General features: G+C 39.8%; 1 protein-coding gene across 4 annotated transcripts in view; it reads left to right on the top strand.

Annotated features, from left to right (window-relative positions):
- The first annotated feature begins 754 nt into the window (after positions 1-754).
- camsap1b (calmodulin regulated spectrin-associated protein 1b) overlaps positions 755-20,041 on the top strand; it is a 96,665-nt gene continuing 77,378 nt past the window's right edge. For all 4 annotated transcript variants that reach the window (XM_068012224.1, XM_068012225.1, XM_068012226.1 and 1 more), the window contains exon 1: positions 755-1,350. In XM_068012224.1, coding sequence (XP_067868325.1) covers positions 1,170-1,350 — 181 coding nt within the window. In that variant the 5' untranslated portion in view covers positions 755-1,169. The remainder of the gene's footprint in view (positions 1,351-20,041) is intronic.

Raw genomic sequence — 20,041 nt, forward strand, 5'->3', positions numbered from 1 at the left:
ACACATTGTACAGCGAGCTCGCCACTGGTATCAGACCCACCGGCCGTCCATGTCTCCGCTATAAAGACGTCTGCAAACGCGACATGAAATCGTGTGACATTGATCACAAGTCGTGGGAGTCAGTTGCCAGCATTCGCCAGAGCTGGCGGGCAGCCATAAAGACAGGGCTAAATTGTGGCGAGTCGAAGAGACTTAGTAGTTGGCAGGAAAAAAGACAGAGGCGCAAGGGGAGAGCCAACTGTGCAACAGCCCCGGCAAACAAATTTCTCTGCAGCACCTGTGGAAGAGCCTGTCACTCCAGAATTGGCCTTTATAGCCACTCCAGGCGCTGCTTCACAAACCACTGACCACCTCCAGGCGCGTATCCATTGTCTCTCGAGATAAGGAGGCCCAAAAGAAGAAAGAAGACTCAAGTTCTGTACTACAAAGTGACTATTTATAAAGAAAAAGTTTTAAAAGTTAAAACGAATAGATCTTCAGAAGAGGAAGCTTATTTCTTCCCTCACCCCCTTCCTCATTTGAATTTCTCTCCACAGCTTTCAGGGTGTTTCCCTGGTGACGGCGCGCGGGCGCAGTAGATGGAGTTGGCCCCCTCCCCCAGACTGTTGTCGCGCGTGCGTAGTAAATTGAGGCGCGGTGGTTGGGCGGGGCTTAGTCGGTTGCCGCGCACGCGCAGTGTTGAGAGGAGCGCGATCCTGTCGGCAGTGGAGGTGAGCCAGACGGTTGGCGCATGCGCAATGTAGGGTTGTGGGGGAGGGGAGCTTCTAACGGCCGCGGCGACGCCGCCGCCTGTCAGTGAGAAACGGAGAGTGAGCAGGAGTCGGTGGGTGAGGAGAAGGAGGAGGCTGCACATAAAAGGCTGCCTGCACCCAGTTTGAACAGCACTAGCTGAGCCATCATGATACCCGTTTCTTTTAAATTATTGCTGATTTGGTGGGTAGCCGGCCATTTTATTCTGTTGTGAGATAAACTCCCATTCATTGGAGCGTCGGGTTATAGGCCGCGCCTGAGGGAGGCGGCCACCGAGCTCAATTAATGCGGCGTTTGGACAGATTCTATTGAACGGTGGTGGAGGAGGGAAACATCTTCTGTGGGAAGAAAATCATCCGTGGATATTTATTTATCTTCTTGAAAAATTCAACTTTTATAATATATATATATATTTGGAGATGGTGGATGTGGATTTCAGTGGCTGTGGTGCATCTGGAGATGGCAGCAGCAGTAATAGAAAGATGCTGGAGCTGCCTGACTCTGACTGCGCTGAGATTGTACCTCTGGAGCTGTACGATTCATCCAGGGCCAAAATAGCCGCCAATCTGGCGTGGATCTTTTCCAAAGCATATGGAATAGGCAAGTAGAAATTTTCAAATTTTGATGACTTAAACATATGTACGTTTAACAAAAAATATAATGTGGATTCCAGAAATATTGTTGCCATCCTAAATCACGCACAAAAGATTTGAAAAAAAAAACTGATTCGTAGGTTGGCAAGACATGAATAAATAACAACTGTGCTAATTTTTGTGTTCTTAAATTTGTAATGGAAGATTAGAATGAATTATGCAACTGGCGTGTCTTTAGACAAATGTTTTTTAATGCACGACGCTAAGGAGGACTGTAAATGGGATATTTCAAAGCAGAAAGTATGAATGGATCCCTTTGAGCATTATTTAATACAACACTAGAATTTGGGGATTAGTTTCAGGGCTGTACTGTCCATATGAATAGCCCTTCAGATTTTTGATTTACGAGAACTACTGATGGAATATTTAATTGTAGTATTTGGCAAGCCTTCCAGTAGAATTTAAATCTAAAGTAATCTGACTTCCTTAAATCCATGGTTTGTTTTTGTTACCTGTTCCATATTGATGCAGTTTTAGTTCATATTTGGTCAAATAGGTGTCTTTTGAAAACTGTTCAGCGTCTAATGAGAGATTTAAAGCATAGGTAAGCAAAAGCAGATACCAAATGTACTCACTGCAACTCCTCTAGTTTGGACATGTGGAATGTCTGAAAAATCTAAAATATTTAGATGCTATGTGGCATTAGGCTGGGAAATATAGAATTAGCGAGGTGATAGCAGATCTGACTTCGGTCTCTTCACATGGGAAAGCATGCATATATAAACGCCAAACTAGATTTTTATGCAGGGGAAGAATGAGTATGGAAGCCTTGTGATTATGGTACTGGACTCGAAACCTAGAGGTCGTAGTTCAAATTCCACGATGGTAAGTTACATACAACTCAGAAACATTCAGCCCACTGGTCTGCTTATGCTTCGCATGAGCCACCTCCCACCTGACTTCATCTAACCCTATCAGCATATCTTGTTCCTTTCTCCCTCATGGACTTGTCTAGCTTACCTTTAATTACATCTATGCAATTCACTTCAACAACAGCTTGCATTGAATGTAGTAACATGTCCCAAGGTGCTTCACAGGAACATTTTAGTTCGACAATGAGCTAAATCAGATTTATGGGGAGATGACCAAAAGCTTGGACTAAGAGCTAGGTTTTTGAGGTGTGTCTTAAAGGAGGACAGAGGGGTAGAGAGGTGGATAGAGAGGGAATTCCAGAGCCTAGGGCTCAGATAATTGGAAGCACGGCCATCAGTGGTGGAGTGATTGAAATCGGGCATGTCTAAGGGGCCAGAATTGGAGGAGTGTGGACATCTTGGAGGGTTGTAGGGCTGGAGGAGGTAACTAGGATAGGGAGGGACGAGGCATTTGAAAACAAGGATGTTAATTTTAAAATCGAGGCATTGCTTAATCAGAACTCAGTGTAGGTCAGCGAACATGGGGGTGATGGCTGCATGGGACTTGATGTGAATTAGGATACGTACAGCAGAGTTTGGAGCCAAGTACTCCATATGGTAGCAAGTTCCACACTCTGGGTAAACAATTTCTCCTGAATTCTTTATTGGATTTATTACTGACTGTCTTATATTTATGATCTAGTCCCCCCATAAGTGTGAACATGTTCTCTACAGCTACCCTATTGAACCCTTTCATAATTTTGAAGATTCTATTAGATCACCTCTTGGCTTTCTCTTTGCTAGAGAAAAGAGTCCCAGCCTGTTTTTCCTGATAGTTATAACCTCTCTGTTCTGGTATCATACTTAGAAATTGTTTTTGCATTTTCTCTAATCCCTCCTGCATTCTTTTTAAGATTATGGAAATCAGAATTGTGCGCAGTATTCTAAGTGTGGTCTAACCAAAGTTCTATATATGTTTAACATAACTTCTTTGCTTTTCATTCTGTTCTTCTGGAAATGAATCCAACTGCTTTTTTTTGCATTTTCTTTATGGCCTTGTTAACCTGTGTTGCTGTTTTGTTTGATGATTTGTGAATCTTTACCCCTAGATCCCTTTGCTCCTCTACCTCATTTAAACACTTATTTTCTAAGGAGTATGCGGCCACCTTACACTTGTCTATACTGAAGTTCATTTGCCATTTACACACCCATTCTTCAAGTTTATTAAAGAAAGCGGTCTTGTATTTTGTCATAGTCTTCCTCGGTACTAACTATTCCCCCCCACCCCCCCACCAATTAATTCGAAATTGTACTTCTGACTCCCAAGTCCAAATTACTTATGTAAATGGTGAACAGCAGAGGTTCCATCGCCGATCCTTGTGGAACATTACTTCACACCTCACGACATTCTGAGTAAATACTTTTAACCCCTGTTCTCTGTTTTGTAGCCAGCTTGTTATCCATTCTGCTATTTGTGCACTGACTCCACATGCTCTGACCGTAGTCATGAATCTACTGTCTACCTTATTAAAGGCCCTTTTGAACATCCAAGTGTGTTACATCTATTGCATTGCCCTGATCTACTTTTTCTGTTACTTCCTCAAAGAATTCAATAAAGTTGGTCAAGTATGTCCTTTTTGGAATCCATGCTGACTAGTTTTTTTTTTATTCTGTTCTTGGTTTCTGTGTGTTTTCTATTACATCTTTGAGTAAACGTTCATTTATCCTCCTACCACAGATGTTAAGCTTATTGTTAAGTTCCCTTATTGATGTATTGTTCTTCCTCCCTTTTTAAATATAGGAATAACATTCGCTGTCTGCCAGTCCACTGACACTCTTCCCTTTTATAATCTTTTAATATTAGTGCTTCTGCTGTCGTTTAGCACACAAGAATGTGGGAATTGTGAAATGGAATTCAATAAATCAGGTAGTTTATAGACTGACACCAGAGAAAAAAAGGTTGAAAAGCTGCCAGTCCAACTTGTTCGTTAATGTCCTTCAGGGAAGGTAACCTACTGGTGTCTGGTCTGATCTATGAGTGACTCCAGTCCCGCACTGTGATTGATTGACTGCCAGTGCCTTCAGGGTAATTAGGGATTGGTAATAATTACTGCCTTTGCCAATGTCACCCACATTCCCAAGAACAAATAAAAATCTACCACTCTTACATTTTTGAGGGACTCAGGAAACCAACGCAGTCACCGCAATATTGGCATTTTACTTGATAAAAGGGTCACATTCATTAATGTGAAAAGGTTGGACTTCGAGAAGATGTTATCTTATTGCAACATGTTTATTTATTCGGAGAATTCCGCTATAGTTATTACATGTATTGAATGGCTTTGAAAGATCTGTGAAACACTTTGGTGCAGATGACTGCAAATTTTATATTTCTATTTCTGCACCATGAATGCCAATTTCTCTAGCCCTCTGTGTACAGTAATACAAAGTAATCTGGGTATAAGCAATACCTGTTAGGTAATGTTTTCAAAACTGGTGCCATTTATATTGTAAATAAACATTTTAGAAGTGGTTGTTTTGTAAGTATTCTGGATACAAAAATAAATGTACCTAGTAAAAATTATAATGTATGAAAATATGAAATATAAGAAAATAAAATTATTACCCAGATAGTTATTTCAATCTTTGTTTCCTGAATAGCTCTGTGGACCATGCATCGTGACTGAGAAGATAGTGATTAACTGCTATACCTTCATTAATACTACAGCCTTGAAAATTTGTAAGGCAGTGCTAGTCTTTTCTCTAGAGCTGCTTGTCTTTTTTTCCCCTCCTTCCTTAGTTGATTAAGCATCTTGCTGGAACTCACTGCTTTACCTGACAATTTGTCTGAAATCGGAATCTTATTGGGCAATGTTGAAGTGAAAGTGCAACTGAACTTGAGATTTGAATCCATTTCTCCTATATGATGCTGCAGGCCATTGGCTTGCACCATTATTCCTACAATGATTTAAAAAAAAATTCCAATTGTTTTCCTCCACTGCTGCAGATGTTGACTCTAGGTATTCAACCTTGGGTATTACATCCAAGCCTGACTCGAATCTTGTTGTGTCAGTACAAGTGACTTTGCAGTGTGGTGGTGGGGGGGGGGGGGGTGGGGGTCACATAATGGATGTTTATCCCCTTCCTAGGTCAGGATCGTTAAAGCCAATTATAACACTCTTCCTACAGCCAGCCTGGTTGAGATCAGTAATGGAAATAAGTTCTTCAATAAATTATAAATTATTTAATCATTAATGTGATGTAGATCTACTTTGAGAGATGGAATACTGCAGCTGGGATCTAAAGTTCATTCTGGATAAACAGTTCACTTGCACTGTTTTACAAACAGATTGCTGTTTCTGTGATTGAAGGATCATTGTTTATAATCTGCAACAAGATGAACACTGATATATTTTCTTTTAGATTAAATATAAATCTGAAACTTAATGTAAAAATTTGTTTGAAAATTTGTTAAAAAAGAAACCCTAAAGCAGCACTGTGTGTCAGCTGTGGCACAGTGGGTAGCACTCTCGCCTCTGAGTCAGAAGGCACTTTAGAGACTTGAGCAGATAATCCAGGCTGCCAATGTAGTGCAGTACAGAGGACTGTCTGTCTGAGACGTTGTCTTTCAAATGAGACATTAAACCGAGGCTCTGTCTTCACGCTCAGCTGGATGTAAAAGATCCCATGGCAATATTTTGAAGAAGAGCAGGTGAAGTTTCCCTGGTGTCCGAGCCAATATTGATCCCTCAACCAATACCTAAACAAAATTATCTGGTCTATATCATATTTTGTTTATGGAGCCCTAATGTGCCCAAATTGGCTGCTGCGTTTCCAACATTAAAACAATGCCTACACTTCAAATAAAGAACTTAATTGGCTGTAAACTTCCTGAGGTTATGAAAGGTGCTTCACAAAAGCAAGTCTTTTTCTTTTTGTAGTATTGTCAGAAATGTAACCATTAAGAAATGTTACATTTTTTGTTCTGTGCCAAATTGTCTAGAGTAGGAGAGAAAATGAAAATAATAGAAAGAGGAACTTGCATTTATTTAGTACCTTTCATAACCTTGGGCTATCCCAAAAATTTTACAGCCATTGAAGTTATTTTGAAGTGTAGTTATGTTCATACTGTAGGAAATGCAGCAGCCAAATTTGTGCACAGCAAGCTCCCACAAACAGCAGTGAGATAATGACCAGATGATCTATTTGTTTATTGGATGAGGGATAAATATTGGCCAGGATACTGGGGAGAACTCCCCTGCTCTAAGAACACCATAAGTTGTAATGAGTAGTAATGTAATGGAATAGCTGTTGGTTAAACATTTATTACAGTAATGTATGTCATTACATTTTCTTCATTGAGGACTTATTCTGATTTTATGTTCTGAAGTATACTGTCAGCTACATTTAAAAGTTTTGGATTTAACTTGTCAGCTGTTCTTTATAAACCAGGGTAAATATAGAATGAGATTTGTTTTCATTAAGTCTGTTTTCATTGACTTAGTATAATGCTGATTTAGATTTGGTCAGTTTTCCAACTTCGAAAATGACTTCAGTTTTTGAGACAAGTTTCTGATTGAGTTTCACACATGGAAATTGCTAGTCTCGAACTGTCTCCTGTAAGTTGCCTGAAAACCTGTGCCTTTTATCAACAGCTGACTTGTACACATCTTCTAAATAATCCACCCCATATCCTTTTCAACAGAAAGGCATCCTTCTCCCACCATAACATCGCCTGCCTCTGCCCATCTGCTGCTAAACCCTCATATGCCTTTGTAACTTCTAGATTCGACTATTCCCATGATGGCATTCTATCCTCTATTCTGTAAACTTCAGCTGATCCAGAAGTCTGCAGCTCATATCTTAATCATTGAGTAGCGGGGTGGAAGAGTGTACGAAACAGACGTACATATGATCTGGATATGGTCAATTGCTTGAATATTTCTTTTATTTAGGGGTGGGGCGAGTGATAATGCAGAGTTAATTAGACTAATTGCTATATTTGGCTTTAACTTCATGCAACTTGACTGAATTCAAGCTGATGACTATCTGAAATCAAATCTGAGCAAAACATTTGACTCTAAATTGATCTGTGAATAAAGCTGGAATAATGCAAATTTGTTTCAAATGGTTTATGCTGTGGCTGTTGAGAGAGGTAAAATGATGGTAGTGGAAGAATTTAGTGATCCGTTGACAGCCCATTGTTTGGATTTTAGTACAGTAAATACCAGTACCATCCGCTGTGTACTCATTGCCTTTGTGTCATTAAAAGTTGTAATTCTCCAGTGCCCAGATTAAATGAAGACCTTTATAAGGAATTTCTAATGTAAATGTAACACAATGCTTAACCATATTAAGTATTGTATATTAATGCTGGCTTTTTTAATAAGATACCAAGAAACATAATAATCTGCTTGGATTCTGTCAGATATAAAGACTGTAGCCAATAGCAAATGTTTCTACTGGTATCCGGCAACTAACATACACTTCAAAAATCTGCTTGTACATCCTACATGCATAGCGTAAGGTCTAATGGCTGAATCTCCTCTGTTTACTGTGAAATATTTTAAGTATGTTGAGAGAATGTTCACAAAAATCAGCTCCTGTGTTTTCCGTTTTAATAGTGCACTAGGGTAGTTTCACTAAAATTATAACTCATTAAAATGTTCCATAACCATGTGATGAAATTATCCTTCGTATCGTAGTCACATGCAGTTTGAATGTAACACATATGTTCAGTCTTTCATATCTTAAAGATGCATACCACCCACTGAGGTTAAAAAGTTATACAATAACAAAAGGTTGTATTTACATATTGTCTTTAATGTAGAAAAATGCTTCCAGGTGCTCCAGAGACTTAATCCAAAACAAAAAGTGGATAACGAGACAGAGAAAAAATATTAGCAAGGGTGGCTCAAAGCTTGGCTAAAGTTGTGGATTTTATGGTGGGTCTTAAAGGAGTAATGAGTTGGAGAGGCATTAGGGCTTGGGGAGGGAATTCCAGCATGCAGGGCCTAGGCAGTTGAAGGTACTGCCACCAATGAGGACATACAGATTCTAAGCTGTTCTGAATGGAGAATGGGGAGGTTCTAACCTGTCTCCTTGTGTGAGTCAATTTTCTCAGCAACCACTCAAAATTTATTATTTATTTATTTATTATTTAGAGATACAGCAGTGAAACAGGCCCTTGGCCCACCGAGTCTGTGCCGACCAACAACCACCCATTTATACTAATCCTACATTAACCCCATATTCCCTACCATTCAGGGATCGGTGTTGGGACTGCAATTATTTACAATTTATATAGATGATTTGGAGTTGGGGACCACATGTAGGGTATCAAAGTTTGCAGCTGACACTAAGATGAGTGGCAGAGCAAAGTGTGCAGATGACTGAAACTTTGCAGAGGAACATAGATACATTGAGTGAGTGGGCAAAGGTCTGGCAGATGGAATACAATGTTAGTAAATGTGAAGTCATTCATTTCGGTAGGAGTAACAGGAAAAAGGATTATTACTTGAATGGTAAAAAGTTGCAGCATGCTGCTATGCAGAGGGACCTAGGTGTCCTTGTGCATGAATCGCAGAAGGTTGGTCTGCAAGTACAGCAAGTAATTCGGAAGGCAAATGGAATTTTGTCCTTCATTGCTCAAGGGATTGAGTTTAAAAGCAGAGAGGTTATGTTGCAGCTGTATAAGGTACTGGTGAGGCCGCACCTGGAGTACTGTGTGCAGGTTTGGTCTCCTTACTTGAGAAAGGATATACTGGCACTGGAGAGGGTGCAGAGGAGGTTCACTAGGTTGATTCCGGAGTTGAGGGGGTTGGCTTATGAGGAGAGACTGAGTAGATTGGGATTATATTCATTGGAGTTCAGAAGAATGAGGGGGGATCTTATAGAAACATATAAAATCATGAAGGGAATAGATAAGATACAAGTAGAGAGGATGTTTCCACTGGCAGGTGAAGCTAGGACAAGAGGGCATAGCCTCAAGATTAGAGGGAGCAGATTTAGGACTGAATTAAGAAGGAACTTCTTCACCCAGAGGGTTGTTAATCTATGGAATTCCTTGCCCAGTGAAGTAGTTGACGCTTCTTCAGTAAACGTCTTTAAAGCTAAGGTAGATATCTTTTTGAACAATAAAGGAATTAAGGGATACTGTGGGAGCGCGGGTAAGTGGATCTGAGTCCACGAAAAGATCAGCCATGATCTTATTGAATGGCGGAGCAGGCTCGAGGGGCTGGACGGCCTACTCCTGCTCCTAGTTCTTATGATCATTCTCCTACCACCTACCTACACTAGGGGCAATTTACAATGGCCAATCTACCTATCGACCTGCAAGTCTTTGGCTGTGGGAGGAAACCGGAGCACTCGGCGGAAACCCACGCAGACACAGGGAGAACTTGCAAACTCCGCACAGGCAGTACCCAGAATTGAACAGGGTCGCTGGAGCTGTGAGGCTGCGGTGCTAACCACTGCGCCACTGTGCCGCCCTAAAGTCAAAGTAGTGCTTGCAACAGCTGGACAAAAACCCAGCAGCCGTGCTTTGTCTGATAAATTCATGCCAGAATTCCAAACTTTGAAAGTGAAAGACTGCAAAACTTCACACTAAATGGCGGTAGATGTTTGCTAAGTAAATAAACACGTGAAGCATATTAACCTGCTTTGTGTGCAATGTGTTTTCCACTAAATTAGTGCATGTGTCTAAAATTGTCGCTGCAGCCGCACCTATGGCTTGTCATCAATTTTCATTGCACAACACTGGAATGAGTTATGCAGTATCAGTCCATTTTCTGGTGGATACTGGGTTACAGCACAGAGTTCTCCCTAATATGGTGCCAATTTTCAATGTTGCTTGGACAGTCCATAGGATGGTTAGTGTGAGAGTGGGAAAAATGTTATGTTGGGGCTGAGGAGCATTGTTAAAAACTTAAATGAGGAAGGATGAAAGCAAGTTTTTTTTTTGTAGTTTTAATAATTACATTTCCCCCTCTTTCTACCCGCCCCCAACCTCCACCAGCCCCCACAGGGAATTTGTTCACTTGTTCTGCTCTTTTCCTCATATAATTACTGATTCTCAGTAAAGCTGCGTTGCCATTCTAATGCATTGGCTTGTCCCTTCCTTGGTAAACTGGTATTGGTCTGGTTTCAGTCTCAGTCCATCAATTTTTAAATTGGAGAACTTAGTTCCTGTACTTGTGTGCTGAATTTTTAAAAAAAGATATGCAAGACTTTTGTTTTGAAAATACTGTTGACCACTGTCTATTTTCATCTGTGTGTAAATTTGTTGGGTCCCCATTTTAACACATTGTCATATTTTAAGACACTTTTTTTCCACCAGTTTTTCATCTGCCCTTTCCCGAAGGCATTGATTTCTCACTAGCCAGTCAGTCATCCTCTGGTACGTTTTTTCATCTGATGGTCTAGATGTAGAGTGTCACCAATCATTCCACTACAGGACTATCTAACCTGAGACCCATACTGTCTTCATTTCAAATCTACATGCCTGCACTTTCTAAAGGGGTCACTGGATAGTGATGAAAAGTGGGAGTCATGGCCAGATTTTGTTCTAAATCAACACTCCACCCCCGCACCAAGCCCTGTAGCTCTAAGGCCAGTTATGATGACCCTACCGCCACCTTGCTTGGGGTTGATGGCTAATATTCAAACCAGATATTAAACCGAAGCTGTGCTAATCTTAAGGGTATTACGATAATGACAGCTGTGTTGTCAATTACTGGAAACTTCAGTTGCTTAAAATAATTTGCACTCACCATTGTTTTGAATTATGGCATGTTCATGAGTGATTGAAGGCCAGGAACTGAAGTCTGTTTACCAAATTTTTGGTGCTTGAATCCTGAACCGTGTGCAGAAGATGTGCTCTTAAGTTATAATATCATGGAGCCTAATATTTTGTTTTGGTTTACTTGAAGAGTATGGTTTGTGATTCTAAAATAATTCATTACTATAACTATACATAACTAACTCCTAAAAACAGATGATTTGGTCATTATTTCACAGCTATTTATGGGACTTTCTGTGTGCAAATTGACTGCTGCACTTCCTACATTACAACTGTGACAGCATTTCAAAGAAGTACCTAATTGGCTCTGAAGCCTTTTGGGATGTCCTGAGGTTGTATAAAAGCAATTTTTTTTTCTTTTCATCATTAAATCATACTTTATATTTGACACCATGACAGTATGGTGAAGGTCTAGTCGGTGGTCAAGATGTTATCTGTAAGCAATCGTGACATTTCAAAAACAAATTTATTGTGTTAAGCTGAGACATTAAACCTGATAAGGCACTATATAACTTCAAGTATTATTCATATAATTTAGAATCTGTACCCACAGTTTCCTCCCACAGTAAGATCCAATGTCCTTCATACCATTATTGGTCTATGAAAAGTGATTATAAATCAGGCTGCACTGGAGAAATTAATTCCAGTATTTTTCCTGAATAGCGCGAATAACACATGCTGAAATTTCTAACTAAAATACAAAATTAAGAATGAAATGTGGTTGGAAAATAATTGAGGAGATTGACAGATAGGAAACATTGGTAACAGAATTTAGAGATACAGCACTGAAACAGGCCCTTCGGCCCACCGAGTCTGTGCCGACCAACAACCACCCATTTATACTAACCCTACAGTAATCCCATATTCCCTATCACCTACCTATACTAGGGGCAAATGTGGGAGGAAACTGGAGCACCCGGTGAAAACCCACGCAGACACAGGGAGAGCTTGCAAACTCCGCACAGGCAGTACCCAGAATCGAACCAGGGTCCCTGGAGCTGTGAGGCTGCGGTGCTAACCACTGCGCCACTGTGTGAATATGTAAACTGTAGCATCTGTGACCTGAGGGTTGTTGCATCTGAACCTAACTTTTCGGAGTAGAAGGTGACTAATTGTTTGGGTATGAATGGAAAAAAAATCATACTTTTTTTTTCTAGAATTCCAACATTGTCAGGTTTGACCGAAGTCAAAGTTATGGTCACATTTTATTTATTCACTGTGATTGGTGATGATTTCACACATTATTGAGAATATTTGTCACATATCTGAGGAGTTACCACTAATGCCACAATCAGACATCACATTTGATGGTGCAGGCAGGAGGGAGGCCTGGCCCATTTTGAGACCTGGACCTCATTAGTCTCTGTGCCTTGGAAAAGATATGTCTGGGAGGGGTGGCCTGGTATGATAGCAGCCCAGGTTGTCTTTGTGGAGGCTGGAGGATCATGTGAGTTTATCTCCCCCCCCCCCCCCCCACCCCCCATTTTCTTCTTGGAGTCTTTCCTATCTGTACCTGTGAACTATTCACAGAAAACCTCCAGTGCCACTGTGCAGCCAGCCACTAGGATGTTTGTGTCACCAGTGGTGGTAATTTTTCCCTCTGTTGGAACATGTTCACATGAGGAAGTAGGCTTCTTGTGTTTCAAGAAGTGAGTATTAGTTTGATTGTTTTCCTACTCCCACTTTCCCAACTTAGAAATTAAATTGTAATTTTAATTTTCATTATCCTCTAACGATCTTCTATCTGTAGTTATGTTGGTCACTCTTGGGAACTCACCCAGCTTTCTTTTGAATGTTTGCAGCTAATTGGCATTCACTGCATGTGCTGGCGACTTGTTTGAGAAGTTGCTGACTCACTGCGAAATATACCTCCTAGCATCTCAGCTAGTTCTGTGCTTACAAAACTTACACTTATGTTCTTGGGTTCTTCCTGATTGTATCCAGTTCAAGTAGGGTATTCAGTTGGACCAAGTCTAATCCTTTCATTTATTTTAATCAAACCTCAACCATATCTCCTTGAGGTCTGTACTTTTATGGAGTAAATTGCCCCAGCTCTGAAAGATTATCTTGGTAACCGAGTCCCTTAAACTATGTATCAATCTACTTGTCTTCCTCTGAACCTTACCTAGGGCCTCCATATCCTGTAGTCATGTGAGGTGACCAAATTCTAGATGATGCCTGTCCAAGGTTTGATGCAGAGAATAGTATTTCTTCTTTTATATTTAATGGTCCTGGCAATATGCACAAACACTTTATTTCCTTTGCAATAGCACTGGTCATTGACCTTAAATGTCTCATGCAGTTTAACACCCAACAGCCTTGAGCATTGCAACCCTGCTTTGTGGACACAGTTATAATTGCTCCTACCCAAGTGCATAATACTGCATTTACTTATATTAAAATATTCTTTTGGGCCTCCTTATCTCGAGAGACAATGGATACGCGCCTGGAGGTGGTCAGTGGTTTGTGAAGCAGCGCCTGGAGTGGCTATAAAGGCCAATTCTGGAGTGACAGGCTCTTCCACAGGTGCTGCAGAGAAATTTGTTTGTCGGGGCTGTTGCACAGTTGGCTCTCCCCTTGCGCTTCTGTCTTTTTTCCTGCCAACTACTAAGTCTCTTCGACTCGCCACAATTTAGCCCTGTCTTTATGGCTGCCCGCCAGCTCTGGCGAATGCTGGCAACTGACTCCCACGACTTGTGATCAATGTCACACGATTTCATGTCGCGTTTGCAGACGTCTTTATAGCGGAGACATGGACGGCCGGTGGGTCTGATACCAGTGGCGAGCTCGCTGTACAATGTGTCTTTGGGGATCCTGCCATCTTCCATGCGGCTCACATGGCCAAGCCATCTCAAGCGCCGCTGACTCAGTAGTGTGTATAAGCTGGGGGTGTTGGCCGCTTCAAGGACTTCTGTGTTGGAGATATAGTCCTGCCACCTGATGCCAAGTGTTCTCCGAAGGCAGCGAAGATGGAATGAATTGAGACGTCGCTCTTGGCTGGCATACGTTGTCCAGGCCTCGCTGACGTAGAGCAAGGTACTGAGGACACAGGCCTGATACACTCGGACCTTTGTGTTCCGTGTCAATATTAAAATATATTTACACACATTTATGTGTGTATGTTATTATACATATACATATTTCAGGAAGTTCAGACTGCTTCCGTGGGTCAAATGTCATGGAATATTTGGCTGTCTATAAAGACAAAGACAGGGCTAAAATGTGGCGAGTCGAAGAGACTTAGTAGTTGGCAGGAAAAAAGACAGAGGCGCAAGGGGAGAGCCAACTGTGCAACAGCCCCGGCAAACAAATTTCTCTGCAGCACCTGTGGAAGAGCCTGTCACTCTAGAATTGGCCTTTATAGCCACTCCAGGCACTGCTTCACAAACCACTGACCACCTCCAGGCGCGTATCCATTGTCTCTCGAGATAAGGAGGCCCAAAAGAATGAATTTTAGACCTGCTAACTCTATCTTTTATCATCCGTTATGGTAAAAAGAGAGTTTTATGTATCTTTCAGAATTCATTTGGAGTGCTAAGGTTACCAGTATGGTTTGGTAGTGAGTGTGTTGGCAAACCTTTTCTACATTGTGAGCCCTTTTCACCAGAAATAAGAAAGTAACAAAAGTAGTAGTAAAGCCACTGATGTAGCTAATATGTATACATGTTCGCCTGATAAAGAAATTGAAAATAGACTTGGCAGCTTTCAACTTTTTATGCCTAGAATTTGAATATTATCTATAATAGAATGGGGATGAAAAGCTAATTCGAAGTTTGACCAATTTTAATTCTAGCATAGCAACTGCACATTGGAAGACTACTCCACGTTATCGTATGTGAATACTGACACTAGTATGTAAGGGTGCATTGTTATATGCAGCAGGTATCTTGGTGAGTGACTTGTCAATTCTTAGTTCATTTTTGGGGGTTTAATCATTTGACTACAATATTAGTATTGAACTTGAGGAATAGCTAATTATATTTATACTACAAATTACAGCCTTTAAGACTTGTTAAATATTGTTAGTTATGCCACACAATTATGATGCAAAGGAATACTGCACATCCCTTCCAGATTTTGTTGAGACGTATCCATAGCTTTTATTGTGTGCATATTTTTGACATGTACCATTGGCATTGTTCGGTTCCAACACCCTATAACTTTGTTTGAAAACCTCACATTACTGTGTAACAAAGCTTGTGTAAGATTCATTGTGATGTGTATGCCTTGTGGAGTTCCAGTTTACTGTGTCTTGCTTATGCTCTTTCAATAAAAATAGAAAATGTTCTGAACTATTACTGGAAAAGTTTTCCTGTGTTGTAAACAGTCCTTTTCCTAAATTCCAAGTACTAAAAAACATATGGTATATAGTTGTCGATAAAATGCAGATGAAGTCAAATAGCAGTTGGACAGTATGATATTAAGAATATGATGCACTGCTAAGTTGCAGCAAGATGCAAGTTCCGCCGGTATTCTTCCATGCTTTTAGTTCCGTTATAGATGTGTCTGTATGGTATGGTGTTGGGTAGAGGGTAGGTAGTTCACTGAAGACGGGCGATAAAGTAGAATCAGGGGTCATCTGAGCCATTTTGCACATATTAAGTGGCCAGAGGTTCTGGGAAATATTGGTTAAAAAACCTTTTTTGAGCTAATCTAGAAATCACTACAGACAACCTGCCTGTATTGCTGTCCGATCACCACACAAGCAGTAGTGTTAATCTTATGCCCTACCTGTTTCCCACATCTGTTTTTATTAGCCCGTTCCTTCAATCACCCACCTAACCTATTCTTAACTGTTGACACAATCTTTGCTTGAATCACTATTTATTTATTTCTAGTAGCGGATTCCACAACCTCACAACCACTTGTATTTAAAAAAAAAATGTTTCTTCCACTGTGGTCTAAATCTCAAATTTAAGATATCTATGTCACAATCTCGACCCTCAACAACTGGAAACTGTCTGTTTCTAACACCATTTTAAACACCTTTGTTACATCACCCTCTCTATTTTGACAAATACAGACCAATTTTTAAACTCTTCCTTCGTATTTGCATTTCCTCATACCAAGCAATGTCCTAGTGAACCTGTGCTGCACCATCTCTATTGCTTCAACAGCCTATCTATAACATGGAGCTCAAAACTGCACACAGTACTCTGACTGTGGTTTTATTAAAGTTTTCTATAAATTCACCATTACATTTGGACTATCCTATTCATTGCCCCACACCATAAAATGCAGTATTCCATGAGGATTTTAATGGACGTCTCCACTTGAGTCAATACTGTTAATGTCTTGTGAACCTGGATCTGCCCTATTGCCCCCAAATCCCTTTGCTGTTCCACACTACCAGGCCTTCCATCATTACTTTTTAAAAAACATACCACTTTGCATTAAATAATGAATTCCATGTGTCACTTTTCTGTTTGTTCCACCATCTAGTCAGCTTCTCCTTGCAGTGTTCTTTGGTCCTCAGAATTATTTACTTTCTATTTTAATATTGTTTGCAAATTTGGATACCACTCCTACTTGCCCTATATACAAATCACTCAAGTACACAATGAACAGGATCAGCACCAGAGCAGAATCCTGTGGATATCTGATATCCACTTGCAGTTATTCTGAGAAATCTATCCTTCTACTCTTTGTTTCCAAACACCAAACCAACTTTTAATATAATTTACTATGCTTCTAGGTTCAAACCCCTTAATCACCTCAAAGTGTCCTCTATTCCTACAGACCACGTTCACTGCATTGCCCCCATTCATTATATCTATCACCACCTCAAAGAGTGGCGTCAGGTTTGTAAAGTGTGATCTTTTCTGAAATCTAATGTTGGTTGCTTCTAATTATTATCTTGTCACCTAGCTATTTAGCAATTTTATCTTTGATTAAAGATTCAAAAATGTTTCTACCACAAATGTTAACTGCCTTATAATTACCTGGACCGGGACTGTCACCCTTTTTGAAAATGGGAGTAACATTGGCCACTCTCCAGTGCTCTGACATTCACTCTCAATAGAACCTTGAAATATAATTTCTAGGCTCACTGCTATTTCTTTCCCCATATCTCTCAGGATTCTTGGCTGTATCCTGTCAAGTCTAAGCACTTTATCCTCTTTAAGCTTAAATAATTTCTCTAATACGTTCCTTTTTATTTAGGATAATATTTCATCTACCTTTTATCCAACTCAGAAGTTACCTCCTCCCCAGTATCCTCTTTTGTAAACGCTGTTGCAAAGCACATGTTAAGTATTCTTGCAAATTTCTGTTTACCCTGTAGAAGCCCGCTACCTTTTTGTCTCAGGTTCCAACTCACATTTACCGCTTTTCCTTTTTTATTTGTGGAATATTTTAATTTTCTTCATTCTTCACAATATATTTTGAGATTTTCTCCTCATACTCTTCTTCCCTTTCCTAATCTGTCTGTAACTAGTCTTGCTACCTGAAACTGGATGTGCGTAATTGAGAGTAAATGTTTTGTTGTTTTGATTGTGTATTCTTGTTCATATCTAACGTTCAAATGCTGCCTACTACTTTCCTGTTCAATTTTTTGTTTTTGTTCATTGTGCCAAAAACGTACAATGAATAATGTACAACAGCATACATTTATACCATGCCATTAACATAGCAAAACATCCTAAGACACTTCACAGTTCGATGTCGGGTCTGAGCTTGAGGGAAATTAGAGAATCATGGTTGAGGGTTTTTAAAGCTGTGGAGAGATTTGGGGAGATTGTTCACATGAGAGAGGGCTTTGTCACCAATTTTAGGGTAGAAGGAGCAAGAATGTCCAGTGTACCAGAGTTGGAAAGCGAAGGAGGTTGCAGAAGTATGGCGGAGAAAACTTGAGGGTGCAGAACACCTAAAGCCGTCAATTAAAATGAATTAAAGTGGGTAGAAGAAATAACTGAGTTGACAGCAATTATTTCTTCTTTGTCATTTTGGTTATTGTTTGCTGAAATAAAATTAAAGACTTTGAATTAATTCTTTGTTGACAATGGGCAAAATAAGTCATGGTATCTAATGTGTATATTTCCTTAAGATTCAAATTTACTTCTAATTTAGATTTGAGCCAAAACAGATCAAGTTATATTGTGCGCTAACATTTTTTTTTAGGGAAGTTTCGGAAACTTGCAGAATAAATTTGGAACACTGTAAAGCTGTGGCGGAAGAGGACCAGCTGTTAATCTTAACTGGATATAATGCTTAAACTAAAATTTAGTACTGAAAAGTAGATTTACAGAACTGGTGGTAGATATCAGTAGGATTTATTCAGTAGCATCATTTTTAAAAAAAAAAGTTAAATTTCAAAATTATAAATGTGAATAAAATCACAGGTTGTATACTGCATCCCCAATTTTCTGTATAAAGATAAAATGATACATTTTAACGATAGAAAACTATTGGATGCTATTCTTGCAAAGGACCTGTGATTTTTAAGTTAATTCTGATGAAAATTATTTAATTTCTCATCTTCAGCTGGTTTCCAAGTTTAAAATAAAACTGTGGAGGGAAAACTTCAGAACATCTCTTGCTTTTGTAAGAGGAGAGGCTGTTCATGTGCAAACAAAATTAGATATTTGAAATGCTAATATTATAGTTTTGGATTATCTAGTGGGCAGAAGAATTTTTTTCTTCTGGTAATCTTGCACACAATGTCAAAATAAATTAAGTCCAAAACCACGACAGTAGTAGCTAGTATGAGGCATATAGGAAACCAAGCCCAACAGATAAAACATTAAGTTTTTAGTCTGTTTCCTTATTCTCATGGTAATATGGTTTTTGCTAAAGCCTACCCTCCTCCGTTTGCACAGAGAGTAAAATGTTGTTGCTGAAATTTTATCTCCTGATCAGTTCATGTGATTAGTATCTGTGTGCAGGAATATAAATTTATTGATTTTTCTGGAATTCAGCAACAGTGGTAAAGATGCCTGCACTGTTTGGGTCTAAATGGTTGAACACTTGACAGAAGAAATAAGTGCAGCCTAACTGGCATGGCTGATTTCCCACAGTGAAAAAAGCCCGTTAATATTCAGAATATCTCTGACTCGATAGCTTTTGAATTTACAGTTTATTAAGCCAATATAGTTTTAAAATTCTTACTACCAGTAAAGAAGAATGAGATTTCAAAATAAGACTAAAACAATATTAAGAATTTGCATAGAACCATAGAAAAATTACAGCACAGAAGGAGGCCATTCAGCCCATTGTGTCTGTGCCAGCCGAAAAAAAAACTAGCCGCCCAATCTAATCCCACCTTCCAGCACCTGGTCTGTAGCCTTGCAGGTTACAGCACTTCAGGTGCATGTCCAGGATAGAGTTGAGGGTTTCTGCCTCCAACGCCGTTCCTGGCAGTGAATTCCAGACACCCACCGCCCTCTTGGTGAAAAAGTTTTCCCTCATGTCCTCACTAATTCTTCTACCAGTCACCTTAAATCTGTGCCCCCGGTAATTGACCTCCGCCAGGGGAAACCGGTTCTTCCTAACTACTCTAGCCTGCAGGCTTTTATAGGAAAATTAATGGCATAGCTGAAATAAAATATTGCAGTCTAATGCCACTTTCACAAAGTGCTAGACTTTGGGGCCTCAGCTATTCACTGTACTCATTAAAGGCATAGATGATGGGATAGAAAGCCACATATCTAAGTTTGCTGATGACACAAAGATACGCGGCATTGGAAGCATAAAATTACAAAGATACTAATGGATTAAGTGAATGGGCAAAACTGTGGCAAAGTGATTTCAATGCAGGCAAATGTGAGGTCAGTCACTTTGGATCTAAAAAGGATAGAACAGAGTACTTTCTAAATGATGAAAAGCTAGAAGCAGTGGAGGTCCAAAGAGACTTTGGGATCCGGGTACATAGATCATTAAAATGTGATGGACAGGTACAGAAAATAATCAAAAAGGCTAATGGAATGTTGACCTTGTATTCTAGTCCTCTAGATATAAAGGGAATAGAAGTCATACTACAGCTATACAAG

This window comes from Heterodontus francisci, chromosome 32 (genome assembly GCF_036365525.1).
Source record: "Heterodontus francisci isolate sHetFra1 chromosome 32, sHetFra1.hap1, whole genome shotgun sequence".
Lineage (NCBI taxonomy): Eukaryota > Metazoa > Chordata > Chondrichthyes > Heterodontiformes > Heterodontidae > Heterodontus > Heterodontus francisci.